The sequence below is a fragment of the Trachemys scripta genome, chromosome 2 (genome assembly GCF_013100865.1).
Source record: "Trachemys scripta elegans isolate TJP31775 chromosome 2, CAS_Tse_1.0, whole genome shotgun sequence".
Taxonomy (NCBI): Eukaryota; Metazoa; Chordata; order Testudines; family Emydidae; genus Trachemys; species Trachemys scripta.
Genome location: NC_048299.1, coordinates 119075845 through 119092299, shown reverse-complemented (window position 1 = coordinate 119092299; position 16455 = coordinate 119075845). Strand labels below are relative to the sequence as shown.

Genomic DNA, 16455 nt, shown 5'->3' with positions numbered 1-16455 from the left:
AAAGAAGAACAGGAGTACTTGTGGCACCTTAGAGACTAACAAATTTATTAGAGCATAGTACATAGTACAAGTACTCCTGTTCTTCTTTTTTGCGGATACAGACTAACACAGCTGCTACTCTGAAACCTGTAAATAGTCTGGTAATTACATCACCAATGAAGTCTCCTGTTGTTTGGGACAATAAACATATGAAAGAGATGAAAGGGCTTTTGCCATCTCATTCTAAGATAGAGGATGTTATGGTAAGGATATGGATTAAGGATATTTTGGAGATGAGTTAGGCTTTCCTAACAATGAAGCTAGCTATAAAGTTAAGTGCAAAATTCTGGTTAAAAATTAGCCTAAAAGAGAATCAATATACTACATATTAAAAAGATTGAAAATTGTGTTATAGATCTCAAAAAATAATTGTAAATGGAGCTTAATAATCAAATGGGTGTTTTTCTAGTGGGGTCCTGGCTCAGTGCTACTGAATGTTTATATCATTGATCTGGAAGAAAATATCAAAACGTTGCTTATAAAGTTTGAAGATAACACAAAGATTGGTGGAGCCTTAAATAATGATGAGTATAGGACACGTAGACGGAGTGATCTGGATTTCTTAGTAAATTGCATGCAATAAACAATGCATCTTTTAATTTAGCCAAATACAAGATCATACGTCTTGGAACAACAAATACAGAACTTACAATGGGAATATATCCTGGAAAACAATGACTGTGAGGAGGACTTGGGCATGATTGTGGATAGCCAGCTGAACCTTAAAAGTCCAGTGTGATACTGGGTCTAAAAGAGCTAATGTGATCCTTGATATATAAGCACAGGCATGTTGAGTAGGAATAAAGAGGTGGTATTACTTCGGTATACAGCATTAGTAAGACCATCCTCTAGTCAGAGGACAAACATTCAAATGGCCTGTTGTAGCCCAGGACTGACAATGCTCTGCATTGTCCAAGACAGGAATATATCACTACCTTGGTCTTGAAAAGTATTTTGAGCTAATGACAGAAAGTGTGTATAAATAGCATTTTGGTAACAGGTGCAGGTCTCTGAAAGTCAGTTATATAGTGTTTTTGATATTTCTAACTTTGGGATATGTTCACACAAAACTCAATTTTTGTTGTAGTTAACTGTTTCTGCAGCTTGTTGTTTTGGAGAACCTTCATGAAACACTATCTGATATCTTTAGATATTGACATGTACAACTTTGTGGCTTCATTGTCCAGTTTATAAAAACAGACTGTCTTCGTTGTAAAAACTTGTCATCCTGTATTTATAAGGAGAATGAATGAACAAACATTAGGTTCATTTAGACTCAGGTGTAACTGCATTAACTTTAATGGAGGGATGAATTTCATGGATGAATTTGGTCCCCAATATTTTCCCTACCTGTTATAATTTTCAAATCACACATATATAAGCACTGTGTATTGCCTGGTTTACCTTCTAGCATGTATGGCTGAGTCTCTAGGCAGGAGCATCCTTTTTCTCTCTCCTTCTATGAAGAAAGAGGAAGATTTTAGAAGACCCATGTCCTGAGTGAGAAACTGAAAGAGGATAGAGGTGCATCCTACTTCTAGTACACAGATATTGATATTAGGTTTGGAGTGCAAAAGAGGGTATTTTTATTAAGATAGTCTACTCAGCTGTGTACTCATTAAAGAAACCTTTAGACAAAAGTAATGGGAAGCTAATGCTTTCATCAGTCAATTCATGGCGTCCCTAAGATTATATGCTGTCTGGAATATTCTTTGGGTGAAAACCCACCACCACTGAAGTCAATAGGAGTTTTGCTATTGACTTTAATGGGAACAGGATTTCACTCTTTGACAGGAATGATCTGCAGTCAGCTAAACCTGCAGAAATTATAATTTGGATTAGGAGAGATGTAAACCATCACAAATTAACATTTTGACAAGGTGGCTCTGAAATTCAACATTGCTCTCTGATGAGTGTATACACATAATACAGTGAGTACCAATTGATTTTAATTTTAAGAGACTCCTTTTATGGGTCATTAATTTTCATACTATTGTAAAATGGTTTACTCCACCAGGAAAATGTTTACCAGGCCAAAGTTGCACATTTTCAACTTGAATTTTAGAAAACATCACAAAGATTTAGATATACTTATAGGAAACACTTGGGTGAGGAGACAGGGATTGCTACTGTGCAAACGGAACTTTGGTAGATCAGAAATGTAAAATCGTCTATATCAATTTAAAGTACCTCTAGGAGATTTCTTTTTGTTTAAGGGGAAACCTTAGCTGGGAAAGGGCTTCAGAATAATCTTCCCAGGTGTAGGGGAACTGTTTCAGGAAATGATTAATTATGAAGGAGTGGCTGTGCTTCTATCATGTACAAGATAGAGGACTATGTGCCTTGCTCCTCTTGGTCAGAATGATTATTCACGGTTGAAAAGATCTGAGTGCTAGCAGGGTCAGCATTATTACTTTTGTTAATCTTGGTATAGTGCAATGTTTCTTATTTAATGCTTGTTATCTGTATTCCTTTATGCTATGAAAAGAAAAAAAAACTGCTGCCTTATCTTCCAATTATAGAGTGCAACTGAGATCATACGAAGTGGGACCACAGGAGTGGGAGTATGCCAGTAATGATGAGTTCTTTTTTTCTCCCATCTGCTGTTAAGTAGTTGTCACCTTGTTTATTCTCTAAAATTACTAACTGCCACAGTTCAATCACATAAAAGCAAAACAACCCTTCCCTCCTCCAAGCACTTTCACAATTTTTGTCTGTAATATGTTTAATAGATAAATGAATTAAGGCTTAGATTTTTTTTAAGCTCTAAATTGTGGGCACCCTCCCACCTAGGCTCTACCTTCCACAAATATCGAGTCCTATCAGGTCTTTTAAAATCTACTAGTATGCTCTTGTTAGAAGAGAAATTTTCTGGACCATCAGCAAATCATTTTCAGTAGCAGGCCCTTACCTGTGGTGTTCACAGGGCTGGCGCTTCCACTAGGCAACTCTAGGCAGTCACGTAGGGCGGCAGGATGTGGGGGGCAGCATTTCGCCGCCCTCTGCAGAATTTCGGTGGTGAGGGGCTTCTTCTGCTCCAGGTCGTCAGCGGATATTCGACGGCGGGTCCTTCACTTGCTCCGGGATGCGCCGCTGAAGTGCCCCGAAGACCCGGAGCGGAAGGACCTCCGCCGCTGAGAACGCAGCTTCAGAGGAGGAGCTGCCGCTGATTACTGTGGAGGAGCGCTGCCGCCTAGGGCGGCAAAAGCCCTGGTGCCGCTCCTGGATGTTCACCACCTCTAATGGCATGCCAAAGCGTGAGTTTGGTGGCCCTGTGGGCACAGAATAAGGTCTATCTATTTACCCATGCTTTTAATTGAAAAACATCAAAACACGTTTCAGGGGAAGTAACTGTACTGGGTCAGGTATATGAGTGACTCATACTATTGTATTTATCTCTTTAAATGAATGGTAGTAGTCTGGATGCCAGATGATGATGGGTGCCATAGACAATAATACATACAAATAGATAATTCCCTTTGGTACATCTATTTTTGTAACAACTGCCATAATTATAAATAATTAAACATGCCTTACATGCAATGCTATAATTCCTATACTGAAAAGCAAAAATAAAAAACAAAAACCTCTAGTAATTCTAAATAATCACTAATAAATTACAATTACCCTGTTTACGTATACAAAATTTCAACCATTTTTTATAGTAATAGAAGTATGATGAAAAATGGAACTGAATTTAATTTGGTGTAGGAGTGTGTGGCCATCTCTTCCAGTCAGTCTTGGACAGAAGCCATGCCCCCTTGCTCTCAGATCGACAGCAAGACAAGGGTTATTGGGGAATTACCAGTCTCTAAGGCCTGGTCCTCTAGGCCAGTGGTTTCAAACTTTTTTTCTGGTGACCCAGCTGAAGAAAATTGTTGATGCCCATGACCCAATGGAGCTAGGGATGAGGAGTTTGGGGTGTGGGAGGGGCTCAGAGTTGGGGTCCAGGAGTGAGGGGTGTGGAGTGGGGCCAGGAATGAGGGGTTCACAGTGTGGGAGGGGGCTCTGGGCTGACGCAGGGGGTTGGGGTGTGGGAGGGGATCAGGGTTCTGGGCTGGGGATGCAGGCTCTGGGGTGGGGCCAGGAATGAGGGGTTTGGGGTGCAGGAAGGGGCTCTGGTATGGGAGGGGCGCTCAGGGCTGGGGCAGGGGATTGGGGCACAGGGTTGGGGCACAGTGTTACCTCGGGTGGCTCCCGGTCAGTGGCGCAGCAGGGGGGCTAAGGTAGGCTTCCTGCCTGTCCTGGCACCGCGGGCCACGCTGCACCCCAGAACCAGCCACCAGCAGGTTCGGCTCCTAAGTGGAGGCATGCAAGCTCTCACCCTCAGGCACCGCCCCCCCAGCTCCAATTGGTCAGTTCCCAGCCAATGGGAGTGTGGATCTGGTGCGGGCAGCACGCAGGGTGCTCAGGGTGCGGGCAGCACGCAGAGCCCCGTGCCCCCCTTCCCCCCCCCCCGCACCTCGGAGCCAGACCTGCTGCTGGCCGCTTCCAGGGCATAACGCGGTGTCAGAACAGGTAGGGACTAGCCTGCCTCTTAGCCGGGCAGCACCGCCGATGGACTTTTAACAGTCCGGTCGGTGGTGCTGACCAGAGCCACTGTGACCCAGTGCCTTACATTCCATGACCCAGTACTGGGTTGCAACCCACAGTTTGAAAACCATTGCTCTAGACAAGGCCAAGCAGCAGTAGTCCAGGATTCTGGCCTCAGGCAGGGCAGAGCAAGAAACAGTCTAGCGAGCTCAGGCCTCCAGGCAGTGCACGGCACCAAACAGACAATCTGACAACCTGGCTCTGGCAGATGGCAGACAAATGCCGGCCTCCTGGCCTAAGGTGGGGAGGCTGCCACCCCAGGGTGGGGTTGGCAGCAGAAGGTAGGGGGACCCAGGCCCACCCTACTCCACCAGGTCCCAGCCCAGGGCCCTAACATTGGAGGATGGTTCTGCCACTGGGTCAGCAAGAATCCGGTCAACACACGCTGACCTGGATTCAGGCAACAACCCAAGCAGACTATAGTCTAGTGTCCCTGGGCTACTTCCTACAACTCCTTCGTTCAGTACCTTGGTTCCATGGGTGTCCTCTGTCTCCCTGGGGTAGATAGCCAGCGACACTCCTAGCAGTTCCTCGGCACCCGTGTTGGCTGGTGGCTCTGACAAGTCTTCAGCACTGCAGGGATCCTCTTGGGCTCCAGCCCCTCAGTGGATGGGAGGTATCTGTCTCTCTGGTGGTTCCAGCCCAACTGTGCTGCAGGGCCCACCTTTTATACTTTCTGTTCTGCCCCTCTTCATCTAGTAGGGCAGGCACTGGTGTCCTGAGTCTGCCCACCAGGATGGGGGGTGGGGGTTCCTCCTCATCAGTAATCTATTGTACACAGTAAATTTGAATTAAATAAATACAGATTTTGTTGATCCTGTCTGAAAACAAGCTTCTTTAATGCCAAACACTAGCAGAGGAATAGCTGGTGAAGCTTGTGCAGGTGTACAGGGGCCCATATGTTTTAGAGGGCCCCAGGAGGCTCAAATATTTTTATCATTATCAAGGTTTGTCACAGTATGAAAAAGTCATGGATAGTGTTTGTTTGTCCATTACATTTTTATGTACACCCCTCACTCCTGCACCCCAACTGTGACTCACCTCACAGCAATGGATCTTGAGTGCCATGGGGCGGGGCCCAGCATTCTGCTCTGGGCATTGCAATCTGGCACATAGGGTTGCAGCACTGCCCAGGTTTGGCCCATTTGACCCTCCATTATGAGGTGTGTGGGGGAAAGGCCAAACTTCAGGGAGTGGTGTTTATATGGAGCACAAGGTCTCAGAAATCATAGAATATCAGGGTTGGAAGGGACCTCAGGAGGTCATCTAGTCCAATCCCCTGCTCAAAGCAGGACCAATCCTCAGACAGATTTTTGACCCACATCCCTAAATGGCACCAGTAAGGATTGAACTCACAACCCTGGGTTTAGCAGGCCAATGCTCAAACCACTGAGCTATCCCTCATCAAGGCAGAAGGTCAGGTGGACCAATCCTGAGTGGTACTGCAACCCTCTGCGCTAGAGTGCAATGCCCAGAGCAGGGGACACAGGAGCCACTCGGGCTGCTGTTGTGAGTGAGTGCAGGTCAGGCCTACTCTTCAATCTCCTCTCCCTCCACCCAGCCCTCCCCTCTGCACCAGGCCAGGATTAGGGTTTTGATGCCAGTCGGGGGAGGGAAAGGGTGCTACTGCTGATGGTGCTGCTGTGGGACAGCCTAGGACCCACTTTTCTGTTCCTCCACCACTGATGCCACATAATTCATGAGAGTTTTTATGTACTTAAAAATATGTGACTGTTTACCACTTGTGAATAACACAAAAAATGTATATTGGCATTTATCACAATAGTGCAATTTACACATAAGATGAACAGGAATAGGCAACAATCAGCATCTTGCTCTCATGACTGTTATGACCAGCAATGGCTCCAGAACCGGCTCAAAACTCCACTTACCCTTTAAACTGAATCTCTATTAATTACTATTGTTATTAATTGAGTGCTGTCCATATACTTTGTGTTGTAACCTGTCCTGAGGTTTGGAAGTTTAATAATAAATAATACTAAAAAATTGTTTACTGCCCAAAAACCCACGGACCACTTACTAGAAAATATTTAACAGTAATGGGTCACATGCAGCTCTCATTGATATCTTTACAAACCCATGGGTTTAATGGGATTACAGAGGTGTGACTGAGAGTAGGCAATATTCAACTATCTTGCACCCAGTCTGCAAGTTACGTAAAAACAGATACAGCACTAAGAAGGCATCACTGCATCTGGACGAGACAGTAATATGGATATGGGCATTGTCAGTTCATTAATAACACCTCAAACCATACCACCTTACCAATGTGATTCCAGAACTTCAGCATGTAGAAATAGATTTCATGGAGCTGTGTGAGAAGTTTGCCCCAACTCTCCAGTGCCAGAACACATGAATGAGGGAGGCCATACCACCACAGAAGTGGGTTGCAATTGCCTTCTGGAAGCTGGCTACTCACACTGCTACAGGTCCATGGTAAACCAGTTTGGTATTAGCAAATCAACTGTTGGGATGCTGGTAGAGGAGGCTTTTGAGGCAATTCTCACTGTGGTTTACCTGTGGGTGGTGGGCATAAGACATATACCTGAAATAATAGCTGGCTTTCAGACAATGGGGTTCCCAAACTGCACTGGGGCCATTAATAGCACACATGTGCCCATAGTTTGCCTGCCACAAGGAGCAAGCAAATATGTCAACCACAAAGGGCACTACTCCCTGGTTCTGCAGATCTTTGTCAGCCATAGAGGCAGGGTCATAAACACCAAAGTGAGAAGTATGGGAAAAATTCATGACACCAGGGTGCTAAAGAGATTTGGCCTTTGCCTGCTGGAAGAAGCAGGACCCTTATTCCCTCCTAATGACATTGTTATGAATGGGGTACCCTGTGCCCACCATTCTTTTAGGGGACTGTGGTGGGGCAAGTACCCCACCCCCATGTGAGATGGGGCTAGAGTAGGCCAGAGAGGCTGTGCAGGCCGGCAGCCAATCAGGAAAGGGCTTACTGAGGGCCAATCAGGGCTGAGATTGGAGACAGCCAATCAGGGCTCAGCTTGGCTCTATATAAAGGCTGTCCAGAAGAGCAGCAGGCAGTCTGTCCCAGGCCTTTGACAGGGGAATGTCTGTCTCCAGAGGTGGGAGACTAGCACCCAGGGCAGGGCAGGCCTGGGGGAGCAGAAGGGAACTCCAGCCCGATATCTGCCAGGCTGCAGGCCCTGAGGGGAAGGGCCTAGCTGGTGCAAGGGGCCAAAGGGCAAGTGGCCCAGAGATGTGGACAGAGAGAGGGGAGAGAAGGAGGACAGCGAGACTGCTGCCAGAGGGTCCCTGGGCTGGGACCCAGAGTAGAGGGCGGGCCTAGGGTCTCCCCCCCCCTTGCAGTACACCCAGCCATAGGGAGTGGCCCTTATAGACTATGCCAGATCCCTGGTGGGTGGGGTGCAGAGAGACTGCTGATCAAACCCTCTCCCCCCCTGCCCCCTGGAAGGGGGTGTGGATGGACTAAGGGGCACTGCTGGAGGGCAGCGGCTCGAAAAGGATGCCGCGAGCTGGTGAGTGATGTGGGCTCAGATGCCAACTGAGGGCGAGATGATGGATGGGACACCACCAGGAGGGGGCGCTCCACTGGACAGAGCTAATTCCCAGAGACAACTAGCAGGAGGTGTCAGGTGGTGAGTCCCAACACTGTCGCAGGGACCCTGTCTACCTTCTCCTACCATGGTTCATGAAACTGTGCCTTGAGCTCAGATGGTCTGACAAGAGAAGCTTCAATAACACACTTGGTAGTTAAAGGACGGTGATGGATTGCACATTTAACAAAGTCATTGCAGGCACCCTAGCTTCCAGTTTACAAATTGGAATTAACATGTATGAAGGCTGAAGTGAAGTGCAAATGTATGTATTCAAAACACCGAAAACATGCTAGATGGTGAATGTATATGAACTGTGAATACACATTCTCAGAGGACAGTCTCACTAGTAGTGGGAATGTCTCTTTTAAAAGCACCTCCTGTTTTCCTTCCCCCTGGCAGGATGTGGCACATGGCTGCACAGCTTGTGTGGGTTGTACAGGGTTGTACACCTATGCACTCCAGTTCAAAATGTTGTCCATTGACCAGGCAAAGCCAGAGTTGTGCAGTGCTTGCACTGGTTGTAGGATGATGTAGTATGGCAAACATCAGCAATGACATAGGGACCAGTACTGGAGCTGGTGGTGAAGGCAACTCTGGAACTGCTATTGGAGCTCGTAGCTAGACCCTGTTGGCAACCAGTTGATCAGCCGTTCCATCCCCTACTGGTCCTGCTCCCTATTCCTACTGACTTCCTCCAAGGATTTGTCTATCAGTCTCTTCTCCCACAGCATGTTCCACTCCTCCTTCACCCTCTGGTTCTCCAGGTGAACATCACTCTTGTGAGCCATGTCCTCACACATCTTGTTACTAGCCCACTTCCTTTTCCTCCACTGATGGACAGTCCAGTCCCTGATAGCAATGGATGGGAGTGTGGGCCTATCTGAGCTGGAATTGCCAACAATGAAAGAGAATATTATTTTTTTCAAGGGGGAGGAGGGGGAGAATTCATCCCGCTTTACATTCTGCATCAAGAGAAGACCACAGTTTGAAATTTTATCATTTTTGAATGGTTTTAATACTCCTTTTACTCACTGTTCTGTTCCAAAACTGCTCCTAACACTGTCATCTTAAAGAAACACCATGGTCAGAATTATAATTTCATTTAATAAATAAAATAATGTTGTGCCTGCCTCTTGAGGGGAAGGGGGATAAAGATAAAATCTTAAGGGCACTGTTGCTGGTATTGGTCAGTGAATGTCTGGGGAATTGGTCTGCACAGTTTATGCATTCTGTGTGAGAGTATGAACTCTGTATCTTTACCAAACTGAAAAGGTGCAGTTTTTTAATCTTCTCTGTGGTTTTATCTCCATGTTGGACTGCAAGGCCAAAGGTGGGTGATACAGGTTCACAACAGAGTGTTTAAATAGAGGTCCATTCTGATTTAATAACCAACATCCTAGACAATAGATGGGCTCCCCACCCAGAAGAACTGGTTTGTCAAGGGAGAGGTCACTTGACAACAAAATCAACTGGTAGGGGTCTGTGATCACCTGAGGAGACTGATCTGGGAGTCACCTGACAGAGAGGTTGGAAGGTTGTAAAAGGACAGGAGCTAATCTATTTGGGTGGTTTTCAGCCACTTTCACCAGCTCAAGCATAGAAAAGCTGCTGCAGGAGCCCGATGAGGTGGGGGAACCCTTCCTACCTGAGCTCAGATGGTTCCCCACGGACTCCCAAGGGTGAGGGGCATCACATTTGGGATGCTTGTTGTATATTATATGATCTGTACTCTCTGTGCTTTATCTGTTAAGTAAGGAGCAATGGTAACTTAGAATTTTGTGCAAAGTCAATCTGTGTGAATTAAGTGTTATACCTCCCATTCACCCCCTTGAAGAGGTAAACCAGAAAGCACTCATCTTCAGGTGAAATTCTGGGAGGGGGTAAGTTAAGCTATGGCAGAGTCTAAAGTAATTTTCAGATTGAGGCTCATGAGCTGCAAGTGGCTCTTTAATGTGTGTCCTGAAGCTCCTAGCTAAGACAACCGCATAACTCTAGGCAAGTCAGTGATGAGCTGGGAAGGGCCTGGAAGAAACATAACCAGGGCAGTTGGTATCCACCCTGCTACTTAGAGGGCATGGTATAGACTTTGATACCAGACCCCTACAGCAAGAGGATCATTTTCAGATGAGAGAATGGGCTCCCCCAACAACATGGTGATCTGTTTTTCAAGTGGGCAATCATGATACATATGAAAAGAATACCCCCCCCCCAATGTGTGAAAAGGGGACAGCATAGCATGCCCAAAGGACCCACCAAAATAACGGTCCCTTCACTGGGGCTGAAGGGATCCCAAGGAAGATGATCTTCCTGCTTGTACTTTTACAAGGATGTGAAGGCTTAACCCTGCAGACAACTATGCTTTTGTGGGGTGGTATATCTTGGCTCTCCCTGTAGTGCTGTCCTCACCATTGCTCTGTTCTGTTATTAGTTGGGATTGAAAGTACTTTCAGGAAATTCTCTGCAAGCTAGAAAAACTGGAGACCATGGGCAGTCAAGGTGCGGGTCCTGGGCTAGTAGGATTAGCCAGAGTAGAAGAACCAGAGGACCCCCTTGAGGGCAGTTCAAGATCCATGGGGCATCCATCAAGTTAGAGACAGGAACAGTAACCAAGAAATTGCCAACATAGGCACTGACTCGGTGAGTGGTCTGGGGCTGGAGCACCCACCGAGAAAAATTAGTGGGTGCTCTGCACCCACTGGCAGCCAAGCTCTGCCCTTCTGCCTCTTTCTCTGCCCCCACAGCGTGCTACGTCCCCACTCCTCACCCTCCCTCCCAGTGCTTCCCACACCCCACCATCTAACAGCTGTTTGGCAGCGCTTAGGATTTTCCAAGAGGGAGGGGAAGGAGGCAGAGAAGAGGTGGGGAAGGGGTGGAATCAGGAGGGGGGGTTGAGCACCCACTGGGAAGAGGGGAAGTCGGCGCCTATGATTGCCATTGCCAGATTTAGAAGCCCCGACTCATGACTCAGATTTTATCTGCAAACAAAGGGGAGACCTTACATTGAGCAAGGCCTATGATCAAATTGCTGCTGTGAGAGAACCCAACAGCTGAGGCAGTGGCCCAATTTTATACTCCTTGAAGAATGCCTATATCACATCAAGTGCGATAAACAAATGGGAGGTGAGGACCAATTACTGGTAGCAGATAGCACATGCACTTAGCACTCATTTTTACTGGCCCAACGTCCACCTGGACGTTAGAGAATACTGTGCCTCTTGTACCAAGTGCCAATTAACTACCCCAAAGAACCTGTGGCTGGAGCAGTGCCCACTTATGGACTTTCCAAGTACCCCAACTCACCCACAGATCTCCCCAAGGGGAAGAAGTCTTCGTCTCTAATGTCTACTGAAGCGGGCTCTGGCCCACCAGCTAATTGTTCCTTCAATTCTATCCCATTCTGGGACAGTTGGAAGGGCTTAGACCAGAAGTGTTCTAAAACAAAAAGTAAACGTAACTTAATATTGGGCCATTCACCGGTCTTAACATGGGGCCCATTCCATCAGGCTAGGTTGCCAAGCATTATACAGGCATTAGCAGCTTCCCAGGCTTTTATTTAACCCATACATATCCCAACAGGGTCCACCAATGTTCAAAATGTAAAGCTTCAACAACAAATCAATGAACTACTATCTGCAACTGCAATGGGATGAAAAAGGGAAGCAGAGGCGAACCTGCGGTTAACTCAATAAACAGGGAATCTTGTAACATGGGTGGGGGGATGGCTTCAAAAGGCTAACTTGAAAATAAAAGGTGTGTATAAAAATGCAAAATGCTCAACTCGGGCTACCACCTGGGTAATAGTTGCAGTGGTACCTTAAAATGGCAACTAAGGTGGTCCCCATAATCCCTATGAGAATAAGAAGAAGGGAAGCGCTCACTGGAAACCACTGAAATAAATAAAAAATGAAATGGTGTAAAATGAATAATAATTCAATTAAGTAATTGTTTATAAAAAATATTTAAATATGCCCCTCCCCAATGGCCATAAAAAAAGCAGACCCAATGGCTTGTGCCAGTGATAAACAATTGGGTGTAATATATATGGGGTATAAAATGTTCTGCTAAAAGTATGCACAATTCTGTAATATAACATGTGAAAGTACAAGTGCACCAGCATCTGGCACAATTACACACAGTTACATGCTGCCATTGGGACTTTGTTCACAGCAATGAGTTTCACAGATCCATTTATGCACCAATCGAACCAGTGCATTACCCAATTCCATACCAAATGGTCAAGCTGGTTTGGACAATACCCCATTTTTCTGTACATATTCAATGAACTCATAATATAAACAAGAGCACATGAACACTGTAGGGGCAGCACCAGGCCACGCAATGCCCAACTCAGGTCTTGGAAGCCCAGGCCCTTCAAGGAATTAATGCCTTCCAATTGGCTACTAAACTGCCTGCTTGAACTAATGTTGCCTGTGCCCTTTGGACAGGCCTAATGGATGGACACTCATTCACTTCATGGTCGTATTACTCATGTTGTAAAAATATTATTCCTATTAATTGTAATATTAATTTATAAGGTGTTTAAAATTATGTGCTACCTTAGCCTCTCCCTAAAGGCTATATTTGTAAATTCAGTGGTTTATTCCTTTTTATAACCTACCTTCTCTCTCTCCTCTTAGTATGATCAGTGGACCAAGGTATCAGGCTAGCTGGAGCTAGGGCCTCCAGCCGGAATGCCCCACCGTTCAGTGTGTGAGAAGGAGGGGCACCTGGGCCCTTCTTTGAAGAGAGTGGGGGAGTGTTGGGATATGTATGGGTTAAGTAAAAACCTGGGAAGCTGCTAATGTGCTAACATGGCATTAGGGGACAAAGGCATAAGAAGGCTGTATTCTTTGTTTAATAAATAAGTTGCCATATTTTGCCCTTCCCTGTTGCTTGTAAGAATTGATAAGTGTTGCAGCTGCATAAGAAATGTGGGGATCTAAAGGATACCTTTTGGGTAAAGCAGTGTTATCTCCTCCTCCCTTCCTTTCCCAACTACATAAACAAGCCCTGGCTTATGGCCCCTTCCTCCCTCCCCTGAGAATTGCTAACCAAGGAGATTTGTGGCAACAAATTGTTGCAAAGAAATATATTTTCAAGGTAAAATGCCTGTGTAATATGTGTAATGCTGTGCACAATAGATAGGGTAAGTTTACTAACAAAATGGGTGTTTTTTTATTACTTAATAAGGGTTTTTGGGGTGTTGTAATGGATGTAGGCATGTAAATACTAACAGACAAAAAAAAAATGTGCTGTAACTAATTCAGGGCTTACTGGACACTTGGGTCCAGTGGAACAAGTATCGCAATAAAGAAGCCCTTCTACTCAAATCTGCCTCTAGGTCAGCCTGCTCTTTCTTTCTTCTAACAGACCTGGGCTCCCTGGACCCTGAATTTGCTGGAGCCCGGGCACCATGGGCCCATATAACTCGCCACTCCTGCCGGAGTTGGAGTCGGAGACCACAGCCGGAGCCCTCACCCCCCCCCCACCACCCCCCATGTCCCACCCCTCCTGCCCCACCATGGAGTCCACTCACACACCCTGAACTCCCTATTTCTGGCCCCACCCCAGAGCCCACTCACCCTGCAGCCCAACCCCAATTTCATGAGCATTCATGGCCCGCCATACAATTTCCATACCCAGATGTGCATAACTTATTGAAAGACCATATTCGAAGAGTAGTTATCAGTGGTTCACTGTCAAACTTGAGTATCAAGTGGGGTCTCACAGTGGTCAGTCCTGGGTCTGGAACTATTCAATGTTTTCATAAATTACTTGCATAATAAAGTAGAGCATATACCTATAAAATTTGCAGATGACAACAAGGTGGTAGGGGTTGCAAGCACTTTTAAGAACAGGCTTACAATTCAAAATGACCTTGACAAATTGGAGAAAATTAGTCTGAAATCAACATAATTAAATTCAATAAAGAGAAGTCCAAAGTACCTCACTTAGGAAGGAAAAATTAAACACACAACTACAAAATGGGGAATAACTGGCTATGTGGTAATACTCCTGAAAAAGATCTGGGGGTTTGTAGCACAGCATTGACTCACCCCTGCGGTGCCTCCTGCTGGTCATCCTGGGGAATTAGCTCTTTGACCCAGAAGCGCCCTCTGCAGGCTGGTGATCTGCTTGCTGTTGGCCCTCCCGTGTCCCTCCCAGGACCCCGGTGCTCTTGTCTCAGGGTTATGCCTCCTGCAGTACCCCACAGTCTTACTGGGTTTCCCCACCCACTATCCCCACTTTGCCTCAGTTTTGGCTACTGCCCAGTTTCCATCTAGCCCCCATTCACTGGGGCAGACTGCAGTATCAGCTTCTCATCATAGGCAAAGGGGTTTGGACTGGCTGCCTTTACCCACCCTCAGGCTGCCCCTCTGCAAGCCCAATACCTAGGTGGGCCTAAGACTAGGAGACAGTCCAGAGGAGGGCAATAAAAATGATAAAAGGTTTAGCAAACCTGACATGAGAAAAGGTAAAAAAAAATGGCATGTTTAATCTTAAGAATAGGAGATGGAGAGGGGACCTGATAACAGTTCTCAAATACATTAAGATATGTTATAAACAGGACTGTGATCAACTGTTCTCCATGTCCGCTGTTTTTAGTGTAATCCCGTTTTTCACTGGGAAATTTTTTGATCAGAAAGTTTCAACCAGCTCTAGTGGTATTCATATAACAACAAAATTAAGTATAGGTTTCAGAGTAACAGCCGTGTTAGTCTGTATCCGCAAAAAGAAGAACAGGAGTACTTGTGGCACCTTAGAGACTAACAAATTTATTAGAGCATAAGCTTTCGTGGACTTTCGTGGACTTCGGATATGCATCCGAAGAAGTGGGCTGTAGTCCACGAAAGCTTATGCTCTAATAAATTTGTTAGTTTCTAAGGTGCCACAAGTACTCCTGTTCTTCTTTTTAAAATTAAGTATATAAGTGTTGCCGTCCCAGAGGGCCTGAGGGGGGCAACAGGGTTCGTTGTCCGGTGTGCGTCGCACCAATAGACACACCAGGGTAGAGAAGCAAACCAAATTTATTCAAGAGCTCTAAATAGGCACTAGGAGACCAGCATGTCTCAAATCAAGCGCAGCAAATACAAGCAAGTGTCCCATTTTATATTCCAAGCTGTTTGAGTAAGCCTTTGTTCTGTTTCTCCCTTATCCCACTCTTCCCAACAACGGTTACAGCAGGCAGTACATTGTGGCATGTGAGAAAAGTTCTCGTCCGCATGTTTATCTTCGACCTTGCAAGCTCTACGTAGTAGGCTTTTCCCTCCCCTCTTTTCCCCCTCGTTATCACTACTGCTTCTGCTAGTGTGAGCGAAACTGCAGTTGTCTGCTAAAAAGCTAACCATTACATATTCTGCTTCAGCATTTAGGTTGTTAGCATGGAGGCTGGTAAAAGTTCACAAGATGGAGTTACTGTGGCTCACTTAGACCCAGAGCAGGGAGGTTTCATCGGCAATTATGGCCTTCCACCCCCCCACACCCCGAGTTACCTGGTAGCTATGCCTAGTGATGTCAACATGAGCATTTGATTTTTATTCTCTCCATCTCTGATATTTTAATTTATGGAGTTTGCTTGGGGGGACAAGGGAAGAGACTATTTCAGATGTTTAACTTCAGAGAAGAGTTGCTCCAATATTTTTCAGACGTTGTAATATTGAAGAGGCTTATGTAAAATAATGAGTCTTATATTTTGCTCTAAACATTAAAAGATCTAGACAGAGTAAGCTTGATTTCTGAAGGAACAGAATTCCATGTCACAAAGACCACTTTCTCTTTTTCTCTGTCTCTGCCTGAGAAAGGCTTTTAACACATGTGTATTGTCAGCTATAAAATATGGAGCAGAAAGGTGGGTATATCTAATATACTGAAGCAGAAACTAAAACCTGGACAATGAAGCATGAAATGAAGTATGCTTGGTATCACAGAAAAACAGAAGAATTAACAAATGGATAAGAGAGAAAGTGTATGGTGAAGAAAATCTTTATGAATAAACTAAAATGGCAATAGGAGGGCTATATCAGAAGAAGAAGGAATTAAAGATGGAATATATTTATGATGCAATGAATACCAGGGTTAGCTACAGCAAGTACAGTCATCAGAGAAGACTTAAGGCTATAGAGACTGAGATCTCTCTCACCCTTTGAAGTATTTCAAATATGATACATTATTAGAGTGCATGAAGAAAATTAAGTGTTTTAGAGTTGTAGAAATA

At 45.5% G+C, this 16455-nt stretch overlaps 1 protein-coding gene across 1 annotated transcript in view; it reads right to left on the bottom strand.

Moving 5' to 3' along the window:
- The window catches only part of LOC117871747 (SCAN domain-containing protein 3-like), a 29922-nt gene extending 20882 nt beyond the window's left edge, over window positions 1-9040 (bottom strand). The window contains exon 1 of the mRNA XM_034759512.1: window positions 8930-9040. Within this exon, the coding sequence (XP_034615403.1) occupies window positions 8930-9040 (111 nt within the window). The remainder of the gene's footprint in view (window positions 1-8929) is intronic.
- Between the last annotated feature and the right edge of the window lie 7415 nt (window positions 9041-16455).